Source organism: Galleria mellonella, unplaced genomic scaffold (genome assembly GCF_026898425.1).
Source record: "Galleria mellonella isolate WM207_F2 unplaced genomic scaffold, CSIRO_AGI_GalMel_v1 utg116, whole genome shotgun sequence".
Taxonomy (NCBI): Eukaryota; Metazoa; Arthropoda; class Insecta; order Lepidoptera; family Pyralidae; genus Galleria; species Galleria mellonella.
Window position 1 is genome coordinate 3,090,323 of NW_026441978.1, and position 15,889 is coordinate 3,106,211.

Consider the following 15,889-nt stretch of genomic DNA (forward strand, 5'->3'; position numbering starts at 1 on the left):
CAACATTTCAAGTTATAGGATTTCCCTTTGCATATATACGCTATTCAATAACCTTTGTGGCGTATATATATATTGTATATATAACAAACCTTTATAAATACCTTTTGAATTTCTGTAGAAAAATAAATTATAAATAACAGCGCATGCGAAGTTGCGCGCGCAGTATAAAATTTAGAAATTGTCACTCTTTTTAAAATATATAGACGTTTGAATATTGAATAAAATATTTTACTTACTCATTTCCCATAACTGGTGACCCCGTAAAAACGCATATTACAATGGCATCGTCTAATAACAACGACGAAATATTTAAAGTGGGAATACGAGTTCCGCCATTTTGGCCGGAGGAACCCGAAATATGGTTTGCTCAGGTTGAAGGCCAATTCGCCGTCTCAAATATAACAGCAGATGCAACGAAGTTTAACTACGTTATTGGACAACTTGACCACCAATTTTCAAAGGAAGTGAAGGACATTATTATTTCACCACCTCCGACGGAAAAGTATGAAAAATTGAAAACTGAACTTATCAAACGTCTAAGTGCCTCACGCGAGAAGCAGGTAAAACAACTACTTATGCATGAGGAATTGGGAGACCGTCGCCCATCACAATTTTTACGGCATTTACAAAGCCTCGCCGGACCGAACGTGCCAGAGGACTTTCTCAAGACCATATGGACAAGTAGGCTACCACGCAACGTACAGACAGTGATAGCTGCTCAACCTACAGCGTCACTGGAGGTGCTCTCTGATTTAGCAGACCGTATCCAGGATATCGCCCCTGCTACTCCACAAGTGTCAGCTGCATCAACATGTGGATCATCACTTGACGCTATGGCCAACGAGATAGCCGAACTCCGGAGGCAAATGAAAGTGCTTTTGGATCGTCAGTCTCGTCCCCGTTCCTGTCAGAGAAGTCGTAGCCGCTCTGAAACGCGATCGGAATCCAACTATAGAAAATTCCCGAAGTGTTGGTATCATGCAAAGTATGGATCTAAAGCAAAGCGATGCGTAAAGCCTTGTGATTATCAGGCGGGAAATGCACAGGGCGGTCGGTAATGGCGACGAACGGCCGTCCCAACACGTCTGGTCGCCTGTTCGTCGTAGATCGTCGGTCGAAGATGCAATTTCTAATCGATACAGGAAGCGATGTTTGTGTCTTCCCACGACGAGCACTGCATGAGCGTCGTCCTAAATCAGATTTCCAACTTTCTGCTGCTAACGGTACTACGATCAGCACATTTGGATATACTCACCTGGATTTGGATCTTGGTTTGCGCCGTGATTTCCCATGGCGTTTCATTGTTGGTGACGTCACTAAGGCGATTATAGGAGCTGATTTTCTGAAATTCTATGGTCTTCTAGTAGACATACGTAACCAACGTTTGTTAGACAACACGACGACACTGTCCGTCATTTGCTCTCCTGCACACTCGTCGACTGCAATTTCTTCTATCAAGATACCAATCGGCGAGTCTCGCTACGACCAAATCCTGAAGGAATTTCCTGAAATTACAAATCCATCCAGAAAACAAGCTGATATCAAACACAATACCGTTCACTTCATCAGGACTACGCCCGGACCTCCAATTTATTGTACTCCACGCCGTCTAGCGCCAGACAAATTAAAAATCGCAAAGGCAGAATTCGAGTCTATGATTAAATTAGGTATTGCTCGACCATCGGAAAGCTCCTGGGCCTCGCCATTACATCTGGTACCGAAGAAGGATAACGGGTGGCGGCCTTGTGGAGATTACCGAATGCTAAATGCTCGCACCATTCCTGACAGATATCCAGTTAGACATGTTCATGACTTTACACACAGTATAGCAGGTTGCACAATATTCTCAACAATAGATCTTGTCAAAGCCTATCATCAAATCCCAGTAAATCCAAGCGATATCCACAAGACTGCCATCACAACACCGTTCGGGCTATATGAATTTCCTGCCATGACGTTTGGTTTACGAAATGCTGGGCAGACTTTTCAGCGTTTTGTTGATGAAATGACGCGTGGATTGGATTTTGTTTACCCTTACATTGATGACTTCTTAGTCTTTTCCAAAAATGAGGATCTTCATGAGCAGCATCTGCGTATACTATTCAATAGATTGAAAGATTACGGAATTGTCATCAATATTTCAAAATGTAACTTTGGTCGGTCTGAAGTAAAATTTCTTGGATATAATATATCAGCCAATGGTATCAAACCTCTTGATGAGAAAGTTGAAGCGATCAAATCGTTTCCTCCTCCCAAGACAGTTCGAGAACTCCGCAGATTTTTAGGGATGCTGAATTTCTACAGACGATTCATTCCCAGCGCTGCCGAAGTTCAAGCACCTCTACATGCTCTCATGACTGGCTCAGTTAAAGGTTCTTATCGCCCGTAGTAACGGTCTCGGAGGGGAGTGATGTGGCGTATATATATATTGTATATATAACAAACCTTTATAAATACCTTTTGAATTTCTGTAGAAAAATAAATTATAAATAACAGCGCATGCGAAGTTGCGCGCGCAGTATAAAATTTAGAAATTGTCACTCTTTTTAAAATATATAGACGTTTGAATATTGAATAAAATATTTTACTTACTCATTTCCCATACCTTCTTTTATAAATAGTAAATAATTTAATTATCATTATAATGACTAGGACTGAAAAACGAATATTATACGATGGTTACAGCATGTGAAGGTGATGTGTTAGAGATGATATATAAGCGAAGTTGTACGGGTGAATCAGTCAGAAGTCAGAAATCAGTCGAAGACGCCTTCTTCGAACTTGGAGCCCAAATTGGAGATGTTCTAAAGAAATCCCAAATTAGAAATACCACAAACCGATATGACATGAACATTTATGTGTTTAGCGGAAGCTAATTCGGAATAAAAGCTACATGAAGATGGAAGTACGTAGTACTTGTTTTAATTCGTAATGGCTTTTACCTTCTTCTTGTATAATAGTCCTGAACTGATTTCTCAAATAAGATTTTATCTACTTTCGCTACTCACGGAAACAGAGGAATAAAGAATGAGCATCAATAATTTACAGAGATGTTAAAAAATTACTGATTTGGGTTCAGCTAGTATACGATTGAATAAGATAAATATTTAATTTATTTAGGTGAAAATGGAGCACGAATTTTTCTCTTTTCATGGAATATATACAACACTCTAAATAGTAGTTCGTAGTCTTTGAACTTTCACGAAGGTGAACACCAAAAGGAATAAATTAGGATTATGTTCCACAAAAAAAAAAAACACTGCCTTCAATTGAGGCAAAACCAGTTATTTTTATTTAAAATTTAAAGTACTAAACCGATTTTAATAAAATTTTTATAAGACCAGCAATTAGAAAATGGCTTCAAATAAAAAAAATCCTTCCATCGCTTCAGATAAAAAAAATCCAAACAGATTTATAAATGACGAAGCTAACAAACATACAATAAAAAAAACAACTGGATCGAGAATCTCTTTCATTTCTGAAGTCGATTAAAAATGCATGAATTTATAAGTAAATTATTATTATTGCTGGAGAAGAATTCTCGACAGTTCATTCAGTAAGCGATTGTCCGATCCATAATTATCATCCTATTCAATCGTATTCAAATTAATCCAAACATTTGTTCGAGAAACCCTTTAAAAAACCCTGTAAAAACGAAAAGAAAAGACCCGAGGAGAAAAAAGCCATACTCGAGTTTGAGTGTTCCCGTGTACAAAAACTCACTGATTTGTAAATGAATGGAAATAAGTAGTACCTTGGTCGGAACCGATTTAAATAATAAAGGGAATCCTCTTAGTGACGTTTAAATGGTTCAGAGGTCGGCCTACATCCATAATAAATCGTGTTTCGCCTAACTTTATTTTCATCAAGCTAAATTATAATTAAGGTGTATAATTAGCAATTCGTTATACAGATTTTGTAATGACGAATTTGTTATTACTTTACACTTTGCCTGTTGTAAAAAAGTTTATAAATCATAAAATAAATAACAAAAAACTTTTTAACTGTTTAGAATGTGATTCTAGCACATTCCAAAATCCATTACATAGGTGGAATAATGAAACATATTGCAAGGAATCAATACGACCATTAAATGTGGTAGAGAGGTCCTTTTAAGCGACTGCAAAAAGAGTGATTCTCAATTCAGTTACATATTTTGTATGTTTGTGTGTGTCTGTGTGTATCATGCAATAACTTCAGCAATTCTAAATCAATTTTATTTATTTTTTTGCTATAGATAAAATTAAATTTATTACAATATATATTAAAATATAACTATTTGACACTATATTTTACGGACCAAAATCTTTTATTATTCTTACTTATATAGGTACAAACCGAAAGTATGTTTTAAAGAAAAAAAGAACGAACCGGGCTTACTTTTTAAAGAAAACGATCCGCGTCGTAATGATTTAAACAATCTTTTTTCATACCAAATACTTTACCATAATTAAGTTACATACTTACTGTATACTTACTCATAGTTCAATACAAACATTCACATAGTTCAAACATTCGATAATTTTGAAACAACATTTTAATTAAAAAATTATCTATATCCACAAACAATTACATAAAGAAAATAACGTAGTTTCGTCTAACCTCAACATCGATAATAGAAACATTGGTATCCGCTGCAGTCAGCTCAACGAGATTGCTTCGGTTCCGTGACCTCAAAACTCTATGGCATTCTTACTAATAAACTGGTTTGTTCTTCGTATTACCAAAGCATAGTAGTGACCGGATAGTTTGACATGTTACACACTTAATTAAACCCTTTTCTGTTTTATTATAAGCAATAAAATCTTGTTTTACTGATATATGATAATAAAATTGTAACTAGACGGGAAAAATTAATATAATAAGAGAGTCTTGAGAAAAGTATTAGAAGCAAACTGATCAAGTTTCGAATTATTATCTGTATATATATTTATACAAGAGGAAACTCTTAAACGAAAAGAGAGAGAGAGATTTTTTTGTCCGGATATCACGCACCTACTGCGCCAAATTGGATGCAGGTTCATAATTATGTTACGAAAGATCTATCGATCTGGTGTACATTATATCTTTGATAAGCAATTTTGATGTGGACTATTTCATATTATATAAAATTTTTATCATCTGGAATGTATTGATTTTGAAATTCATAATGGCGGATAATCTGACTGAATACATATTTTCATCAAAGCCGTAATGGGCATTTTTGATAAGATGCTAGTTACAATATTTAATTTAGTAGACACAAGACAGACCTTTTAAAAAAGCCAAAAAATTTTTTAAAGTTTTACAAACTTTTATAGTTTTACAAACTTTTATAGTTTCACAAACCAGTTATTCATTATCTAGGCGCATTATTCGTATAAGTAACTCGTTATTCATAATATATTTTCGAGATTTATCAAATTTGAAAAAAAAACTACTTTAGGTACTAAAAATACTAATATATCTCAACTATATAGCAGCGTTTTAAAGAAAAACAAAACGCTTATCAAATACTTACCTTATTGAAATAATTTTCAAACAACGATCAAGAACTAAATAAAGAAGAATACAGCAATATAAATAACTTGTTTCAACAGAAATTGATGACAATGTAAACAAACTCATAAATGACCCTTATCATTATCTTTATAAGACAATCTTATCATTACGAGTATAAGACGGTCTGTTTATATCCAATACAAGCACAAATAAAAAATCGATTTACTAATTGAATGTTTCGATTTGTTTCTAATTTCATTTTGAGAGTGTTTCTGTGATAATTTCAAAAAAACTTTGATCTTTTTTCATTAATTATAAATTCTATTATAACAAAAATATACACTGCTGTCATTTGATGTAACTAAACGCACATTTCAAAGTGGAAATGAGCCTCATGCGAGCTACACAATAGTAAAACGAAACGCAATTTGAACTTCATCCAAAAAAACAATCCCAATACGAATCCACAAAAACATCTCTGTGCAATAAATAAAACCTTTATTCAATAAAAACGAAATCAGCATAAAGGAACGGAAAAAGCTCGAGTTCAATGACCCGACTTATCTCGGACACTAACTTTATCTATCCCATCTCCGCCTTACGCCTTCTAACTTAATCGATTCCCATGCCCGAAACTCCGACTTTAACATTATAGGCATAAAGGCCATTTTATTATTAAACAACCCTAACTTGATACAGTTCTGTATAAGGGATTTCAATACTTATTATAGATATAAACGATATGGTTCTCTGCTCTATTATGAGATCTATTCTACGTATATTTATGTAAATTCAGATTTGAGAGGTATGCAAATTCAATAGTATTAACTAAACACCTGTTCACGCTAATCTCCGAAACCGCTCAACCGATTTTAAAAAAATTGTTTGCTCCAACTTGAGAGGAGAGGCTGGCGGATTACCTGTGAGGGATAATAGGCGAGGATGAAGTCAGATCAACTGTCCTATTGTAACAGATTTACGAAGATTTAGAATAGAACAGAATAAAATAGAAAATATTTATTGCCAAAAAAACATACAGTTTCAACAGAAAATATGAGGGAGGGGCTTTTAGTAATGCGGATTACTACTCCCATTGCTAACAATATACCCTAACAGGTAGACCTCCACGTGGTCCCTCCGCGAAAACCATCGTGTTGAATCCCAAGTGTATTCATCACGATGGGCTAACTAACCTGTTTTTTTATCTCAAGTAAGTTTGTACAAAAGTTGTTTATTTTGTCTGTTGTCAAGAAGCAGTTGTTTATATGGCTGTTTACACGGTTTGGAGGGTAGAATATGGCAGTGACTTTACAGGGTACAGAGGCATAACACCTTAGTACTCAGGAATGGCAACGGAAATGGAATGTTTATAGACGACGGTTATGACTTTTCATCAGGGTGTTAGTCATTCTAAGTTGCATAAAAAAATTAAGTCAGGTTTGAATCCCTGTCGAGCCAATTTAGGAAACGAACTTTTTTGAGTTCACTCGGGTCTGGGTGTTCTGAGTTGTACCCCCAGACGACGTTTCCCTGGTTTCTTATAACACAGAGTATCCTAATTTGAGGAGCAAGCGATTGGTTAGATTTCATGGCATTTATTTAATAAAATGAAACAGATGTCCTCTGCGATCATTCAGACAGACATAATCACAATCAATCAACGTCCTAGCAAGATTGTATATACATATGTATGTATGGACAGAGCGACGACTCCCCCAACCGCCACTTCCCTTTAGTTAGTCGACCTAAAAATAAAACCAACGGGGACACTAACGATAGACTATTGCATAAGTGGCCACACTAGAATTCGATAGCTACTTTTTGTGCAAATTTAAAATAAGAAGGTTCCAAATACGTTTAAATTTTTAATTGATTTTCACAAATATTTTTACTAAAATGAGATGACATTACGATCCTACAAAAAAAATATAAATAAGATTCAATACCATCCCATATCCAAGTACAAAAGTAAAATAAGTTTCCGTTTTAAAATCATTGTAAATGGCCGCCATTTTAATTAATTCATATATTATTAATTTGTAAGCAATACGTACATGCGTATATTTATATCAGAAAAAAAAATCCATTTCTAATTTAAGAAATCGACCTTAATATATCGTCATAGTCGTAGAATACTGACGGATATATATATATTTAATATTTGTTAAATCCGTCAGTATTCTACGACTATGACGATTTATATTATACTATACGAAAAAGATAAACGTTTTGTTTAGGTTTAAAAAAAATGTGACAAACTAAGTCAACCAAATGACATTTTAGCTAATTAAATGTTGATACGTTTTTGACACTTAATGCTCTAACTATACTAAAATCATAAATATTCGCCATTGGCGTATTTATAATATATTCACGGTTACAATTTCAAATGAGGTAGTCAGAGGTATTTGTCAAATACTAAACGTAAAATTTGATGTGAACATATATTAGCTACTATAGAGATACAGTAAATTAATTATGCAAACTCCTATTTTATGCTTACCATATCCATCAATTCGCTAGCCATCCATATATAGGTACGAACAATAAGCAAATACCTGTAACAAAACGTAATCATATAAATACTTACAGTATTCAAAGGATGTGAAGAGTTTATGTAATATTAATTACAATTACCAAAATAAATACATATGGTATCTGAGAGTCTACCATGAATTGTTTTCAGAAATTTCATATACATTTATGCATACTATTTATACATATAAACAAATATTATTGTTTGTAATCAACTTTTATCTTCTGTTTATTTCTTTTTTTAAACTCATTAAGAACTATTATAAAAAGAACACGTACTAAAAACCACCATTAATATTTATTCATCTAAATGATTTACAGTTCTTATTTCTGACGCAATATTGTAACTACCAACTTTGGAGGGATATTATTATAAACTTAAGCAAACCACATGATAAAGTGATTTCATCTCATCATATAAAGCCTTGTTTAATATTCACTAATATAAACATAGTCGTCACTTGATATTAAAAATTAAAATAAAATAAAATATAATAAAAATGACTGAGCTGTCATTCTTCTTTGTGGATCATAATAATAATAATATTACATGCCGCGAACCAAAACCTCTGTAAATCCACTATTCCGCATTCTAAATTCAAATATTTTTAAACCATTAATTTTCGGACCGGATTGTTCATATATGTTCTTATAATAAAATTATAATTAAGATTGGTAAACTTTACCACAGAGAATATTTAGAAAAAAAATATATATAATAAGAATAACAGAAGCCAAACCAATATTCTTTTTTTAAATTTTCCCTATCTATATCACGCAAAAACTGCTACACCAATTCGGTTACGATTTTCACAATTGTGTTCCTAAAGATCTAACTTAGAATCTGGTGTATGTTTTATCTTAATACATCACCTAGATGTAGTCATTTCATTGGTTTAAAATAAAATACGACGTACGAAGATGCGGACAAAATATTAGCTTTAAAATATAATAAAGAGATTACTGACCACTATTGAGATTGCTGTTGTTTACAAAATAAAATCTACTTAACCATCGAAAGATAAACAATACCGTTTTTTTTTTATACAACTTAGAATGGCAAACAAGCTGACGGCCCACCTGATGGAAAGTGGTAACCGTCGCCTATGGACATGAGCAGTACCATGGACATAACAGAGTATACTGTTTCGCCCATGATACCCTCCAAGCGTTGCCATTCCTGAGGACTCAGGTGTTATTCCTCTGTACCCGGTAAATTCACGCCATATCCCACCCTTCAAACCGAAACACAGCCATGCAAACACAACTGCTTCACGGTAGAAACACGAATGGGACAGAGGTACCCAAGCAATCGACTTTTGTACAAAGTCTCCCTCTGGTCAATGTATTATTATATTGGTAATTTTCGTAAGGTTTCCAAATAGATTACCAAAAACACGGTTGATTTACGTTAAATCTCCAAATTCTACGTGCACAAACAGCTTATCGTAAATCAAAAACCCATAAACCCATCATTAGCTACGCTACTCGTACGATCGGTGCCGGCGAGGCAGAATCGTCGACATCCATATTATATCCATCGGTTGTAGAACCCTCGCTGTACACTCGTTACGACATAGTAGAGATATCGTAACGGCTCTAGTAAAACTGGCGCACCGAGCTTGTGACCAGTAAAAGATGATCTTTCCTTTTTACCACAGTTTCTTCTCGATATACGCTCCTTGGTACATCACAGAGGAGCAAGGAGGGTCAGTTTATAACAGTGTGTGGGGTAGCAGCTCCGGGCGAGAGCTCAGCGCGCAGCCTCCGCTGTATCGAGCGACCGCGCCCTCTATCCACGTGCTCCATTCACAACACCACGTGAACTGTCTTCTATTTCTGGGTAAATTCTGTGATTATATGTAAATTTATGACACTAATCTATATTCGAGATACAAGAAAGCCAAAACGCATTAATCTCGGTAAGGAATGAAAACTATTGCGCTTGACAAAAAACGTCTTAAGGTGTTACTTCTTAGTATCATAATAAACTGGCGCCCAACATGGGACTATGTCTTCCATAAAGTATTTGATTCATATTACTGTCATTATAATTTATTGCAATCTAACAAAGATTATTCTTGGTCACAGTGACATCGTTTGGTCGTAAATCTTTTATATAATAGTTCCCGATACCGCAAATGACATGGGTGGAAAATAAAACTGGCAGCGAATATCTGGTCTCACCAATATGGTATACATTTTGAGCATCTAGTCTAAATAATCTGCAAATCACACTCGTATGTCTTCGCATATAAAGTTCAAAGTCGTTAATGCACGCTGACATTTTTAATGAACGGGTGTCATATCACCGAGAGTTGCACAGTTCCTACCGCGTTCATTGGAAATGCATTACATTCGAGATATGGATGGGGAACATCAAAGCCGTTCTCGTTTTGTTTTTAAAACCGACAAACGATGCTCCGATATGACAATAACATTCCAGATGAATAATGTAGCGTTTCTTGATGGATGGTATCGGTTTGTTAGATAAAGGGCATTTTTACTAATTGCTTTCATAAATTCAAACCGTTGTTTTTACAATGTACCGATAAGACTCCAGAACGTAAATATTATAAAAACACCGAACACTGACATTATTTTGAGAGGAATTTGACCGCTAATTAACATGGCTATTAAAAAAATATTATACCTAATACTCTTACATATTTTAAATCCCATATTAATATATGTAAATGGAGATTCAATAAATGGTAATAGATATTTTGTATTCCAGGAGAAACCACATGGAAGTCGATCAGACAAAATTACATTACAGTCACCAGTTAACTTTTACCAGAGGAAGAGTTTGTATTACCAGATGGAGACTGTACAAAGGTCGTTTGCTTGGGCACCTCTGCCTCATTCGTGATCTAACCGTGAAGCAGTTGCGTTTGCATGGCTGTGTTTCGGTTTGAAGGGTGGGATATGGCAGTGAATTTACAGGGTACAGAGGAATAACACCTGAGTCCTCAGGAATGGCAACGCATAGGGGGAAATCATAAGCGAAACAGTATACTCTTATTATGTCCATGGTACTACTCATGTCAATAGGCAACAGTTACCACTTTCCATCAGGTGGGCAGACGACTTGTTTGCCATTGTAAGTTGCATAAAAAAAAAAAGAATAAATTTGGACTGGTTAAAATCAATGACGTTTTCTTCTCTAAACGATTTACAAAAAAAATGTTTTTGTAGCTTTATACTCTTAAAGCGATTCCATCGCTAATTCTAAATTGATTTGACCATTCTTTCTTTTGTAATGTTAATTAATTTTCTGAGAATTATTTTACGATTTGACAGATTAATTTTATCATAATTGGAATCGCCGTTCTTGTTTGCAAAATATGACGGTTTGTAATCAATTACTGTAAGACTACTGCTGGATTTAAAAACAACATGTGTAGAAACACGTTTTTTCTCATAACATTACATATCAATGAAGTAAGCAACAGCTACTACCTGCTACGCTAATGATGTAAGACTCTATAAAAGCAAGTTGCCACTATCGGAATATCATTGCCATCATACGCGATACGTCACCCATCACATCACTGACATATTAGTTGGTAATATAAATTAAACAAGTTAAGGGGCCGCCTGAAAATCAACGCTATATAGGTACATCTCGCTGGAGGTGTGCATGTATAGCAATAGCTGAGGTGGCTCCTGTTACCAGCAAAATAAATCGTTTTTTTATTGTTGATTTTTTTTTTTATTTCATTAATGATAATAAAGATTATCTATAAATCTAATTACTGTGTTTATGAACGCTGAAAAGGCAAAAAATGTTAAGTGCCATTTTTTTTTAATGCATGATAATGGTATGGTATCCCCGCCTGCGCTATCGGTGTACATTGACGGGGCACCAGTGAGGGATGATAGATGACGATGAAAGCAGGTCAGTTAGTTATGAATGAGCGTTCACTGTATGACCAGCACACAACAAAACCCGTCGATTTTAATCATCGAAATCAAATCAGTTTGGTTACTCTTGAAATAAATACCAATATATTGATACTGTAATTGGAAACATTTTACTCTCTAATTGCAATAGTATCGACATAATGGTCCCATACTGTTCTGATAGATGCATATTAGTGCAAATTGTCAATGTAAACTATTGCAAACCAATATAAATTTTAACTTAATTCCAAATTGTTGTTTTCATGAGTGCAGTACAAAATTTACATGGACATTAGTTTTTTTTTTTTTTTATACTACTTAGAATGGCAAACAAGCTGACGGCCCACTTGATGGAAAGTGGTAACCGTCGTCTATAGACGTGAGCAGTATCATGGACACTACAGAGTATACTGTTTCGCCCATGATACCCCCCATGCGTTGCCATTCCTGAGGACTCAGGTGTTATTCCTCTGTACCCAGTAAATTCACGCTATATCCCACCCTTCAAACCGAAACACAGCCATGCAAATACAACTGCTTCACGGTTGAAACACGAGTAGGACAGAGGTACCCAAGCAATCGACTTTTGTACAAAGTCTCCCTCTGGTAGATTGAATTGATATCGATATTAATTAAAAAAATAAAAAAAAAAAAATTTGCACACCGACATAGAGGCAGAATGTATATGGGAAATGTAAACCTCTTTCATCTAAAACTACCTACATTCTAGCAAAATAAAATCATTCCATTTCATTAGATTTTGAACTGCAGCCTTTCCCAAAGTGGACGATAACGCCCCCTTGTGGGCACTGCACTAAAGGGGGACGGTAAGAAATCCAGAAAAAAAAAATGGGGACGTTGTGTAGAGGCTTGGGGGGTGATTTGTTGATCTTGAAGTAATAGTGGTTTTTAAGTAGGTGAAAAAATGGTGGGCGCTAAAAAATAATTTATTCTCAAAGTGGGCAATAGACAAAATAAGTTTGAGAACCCCTGTTCTAGAGTATGTCTGCTGAACTTACAAAGATATCGTGTAACATTACAATAAAATTCCAACGAATTGAGAACCTCTTCCTTTTAAAAAATAAAGTATCCCGCTTATTATCCGGCAACGCGAACCTAAAAATGAGTTACCCACCGCTTTATCTAGATTTACCTTCAACGGAGACCCGGCTCTTTCCGTAACGGAAACTAGCAGGAAACTCAGTGGAAGAGTTCCGACGAACCATCGGCAAACTTCAGACAGGCCTTACGTAAATGTAGATATTGAATTAAAATAAAAAGTTGGTATAGTCCATATAATATGTAAGAAAAAACTAAAAAAAAAAAGGAAAAAATATTACACACATTAAATCTTTGGCACAGGGGGGAAAGGGTGCGGCGAAGGCCGCTGACCTTCAGGATGACACAGATACTGTCCGGGCATGGGTGCTTTGGGCGATATCTGTGTCATATCGCGCGCAGGGAGCCGACGGAGGAGTGCCATGCCTGTGGAGCGGACCAGGACACGGCGGAGCATACGCTGGAGGAGTGCCCAGCGTATGCCGATGAGCGTCGTGACTTGTCCGCGGTAGTGGGGACCGATCTCTCGCTGCCCGCCGTAGTCCGGCGGATGGTGAGCAGTGAGAGATCGTGGGAAGCAATGCTCGTCTTCTGCGATGCCGTCATGTCGCAGAAGGAGGCGGCGGAAAGGGAGCGGGAGAGTGCCACTCTCGCACCGTCAATCCGCCGCAGACGAGTCAGACGCAGAAGAAGGGGCGTGCCCAGTTCCGCCCCTCCTCCTTCCCCACTGGGGCCGGGGTGATACCTGTGGGAAGGTATTGTCCCAATGGTCCTGGGGGATGTGCTTATATACCGGCGCATCCCCCGAGTGGTAGGGTGAGCACGCCATTCACCCTATCTTGAGAGAGGAGACCTGCTCTTACCATCAAGGGGCGGGTCGCTGCCGTCGGAGATGTGGTGAGTGCGAAAGCGAACCCATGTCTCCGACATATGGCACCTCGAGGGTATATCGTCTGGTTTTTGGTGGGTACACCCCCACCTTACGGGGGGACTCCCACAGTACCCATACACCTCCCACAAGGTGTATGGGTCTGCATAAAGCATTTTCCAGACGTTAAAAAAAAAAAAAAAAAAAAAAAAAAAGGGGGGAAAGGGTATTGTTAGTAATGGGGACAATTGGCCCCATTGCTAGCAAGATCTATCAGGTTGACCTCCACGCGGTTCCCCCTGGGAACTTGTTGCATTCGTCACGATGGGCTAACAGACCTGCTTTCATACTCATCTATCATCCCACACTGGTGCCCCGCCAGTGTATACCAATAGCACAGGCGATGTTACCATTCCATTATCAACCATTAAAAAAATTCTTCGACATAATTAACAAAGAAGTAAATATAGACTTAGTCATTAGTCATTTATTATAAAAAAACAATTACCATTGTATCTGAAATTATGTATGATCTGACAAGAAAGCACTAAATTAAATTAAATATTAGAAGTATTGAATAAAAATAATATTATATTTTACAATCAACAGTGTGAACTTCATCCATAATATATACGTCAAATTTATTTCTTAATTCTAATATTAACGTTAATCACCAATACAAAAGTCATTAACGGAGTAATAGCATTTTGACTCTAAAATAAAACAATTTATTTATAATGATATAATAAAACGGAAGAATTTATTTGTATGCGTCAATCTCCGGAAATACCAGTCGGATTTAAAAAAAATATTATTGCATTTGATAGCTCATTTCTTAGGGAAGGTACTATGGTAAGCTATTATTCAATATAAGGATATAACTACGGGCCAAATCACAGTATATAGCTAGTATACCCGAATCACACGGCCACAAAAATTTACCCAACTAATTTAATATTAAACCAATTTAAACTTTATTAATATAATAATTAAATCAATTTAAATATTATTAAAACTGGAGGTTTAAGAAATCGCTTAAAAATATTATAAAGTAGCGGTTTCGCCCAAATGATTCAGTACATAAAATATTCTATGTGCAAACTTGGGATATAATATACACGTGTACCAAATTTCATTCAAATCTGTTTAGTAGCTTTTGCGTAACAAAGTTACAAACATCCATCTGTACAAACTTTCACAATTATAATATTAATAGGATTAATTTACAATTAATTATAATAAAATACTCTTCCTTTATTTTCAATCAGCCATATTGTGTAGATAGTCAAACAGTCGACTGCTCACAAAAAATGTAATCAATCGCTGTACCATTCCGTTTTACGACACAGATCAACAAATAAACCCATAAATACACGGTCTCCTAGAAAATACACAAAATATACAAAATTCACTGTAATTGAAACGAGATAAATATTTACGTATCAACAAAATTGGAGACAAAACAAGCAATAACAACGTAGTTCCTTGTTTCATCTTCACTTGCTTGTTTTGTATAAATTGAACTGATACGAAAGTTTAATGAAATTGCTTTTAGTTTGCTCAACTTTTCTTGTCAATTGTTGTTGATTAAATTGTCAGTTACCCATAAGTATATAATGTATTTATATGAATAGCTATTCGTGATTTTACCGGGAAGTAGTTGTATTTATATGGCTGTATATCGGTTTGAAGGGTGCGATATGGCGGTGAATTTACAGGGTACAGGCCATATCCTATCATCTTAATACTCAAGAGTGACAACTTATAAGCGTCAATATTTTCTAATAGTAACCATGGTTTTAATATCATACGATTATCATATTCCATCAGGTGGACCGTCAGCTTGTCTGCCTTTCCGAGTTGAATAAAACATCAATTTTATTACTTCTATTATTAGATTTTAATAAATTTGTTATTCAGATTTTTAACACCTTAAAAAACGGCTATTTAATTCGTGAAAAGATTACAATATTAAAAGGTCTTTGAGAATCATTCCATTTTTAAATAGGCACACAAAATGCACACTACAATTTTTACCGC

General features: G+C 35.6%; 3 protein-coding genes across 5 annotated transcripts in view; 2 read left to right on the forward strand and 1 right to left on the reverse strand.

Moving 5' to 3' along the window:
* LOC113513933 (protein tweety-like) overlaps positions 1-15,889 on the reverse strand; it is a 133,694-nt gene that overhangs the window by 95,462 nt on the left and 22,343 nt on the right. The gene's annotated exons all lie outside the window — the stretch shown is intronic.
* On the forward strand, positions 279-1,058 carry LOC128200440 (uncharacterized). Its single transcript, XM_052893848.1, has one exon. It carries the CDS (start codon positions 279-281, stop codon positions 1,056-1,058), a length of 780 nt encoding a protein of 259 aa, XP_052749808.1.
* LOC128200444 (uncharacterized) lies at positions 8,517-14,058 on the forward strand. Its single transcript, XM_052893864.1, has 3 exons — positions 8,517-8,587; positions 9,678-9,878; positions 13,285-14,058. Exons 1-3 carry the CDS (start codon positions 8,517-8,519, stop codon positions 13,721-13,723), a joined length of 711 nt encoding a protein of 236 aa, XP_052749824.1. The 3' UTR covers positions 13,724-14,058.

Excerpts from the sequence above, each read along its gene's own strand:
- LOC128200444 (XM_052893864.1), top strand. The coding sequence starts at position 8,517 with ATGACTGAGCTGTCATTCTTCTTTGTGGATCATAATAATAATAATATT. Across the intron at positions 8,588-9,677 it reads TGCCGCGAACCAAAACCTCT|TTTCTTCTCGATATACGCTC; the intron begins GTAAATCCACTA and ends TTTTTACCACAG. Across the intron at positions 9,879-13,284 it reads GGTAAATTCTGTGATTATAT|GGGGGAAAGGGTGCGGCGAA; the intron begins GTAAATTTATGA and ends TCTTTGGCACAG.
- LOC128200440 (XM_052893848.1), top strand. The coding sequence starts at position 279 with ATGGCATCGTCTAATAACAACGACGAAATATTTAAAGTGGGAATACGA.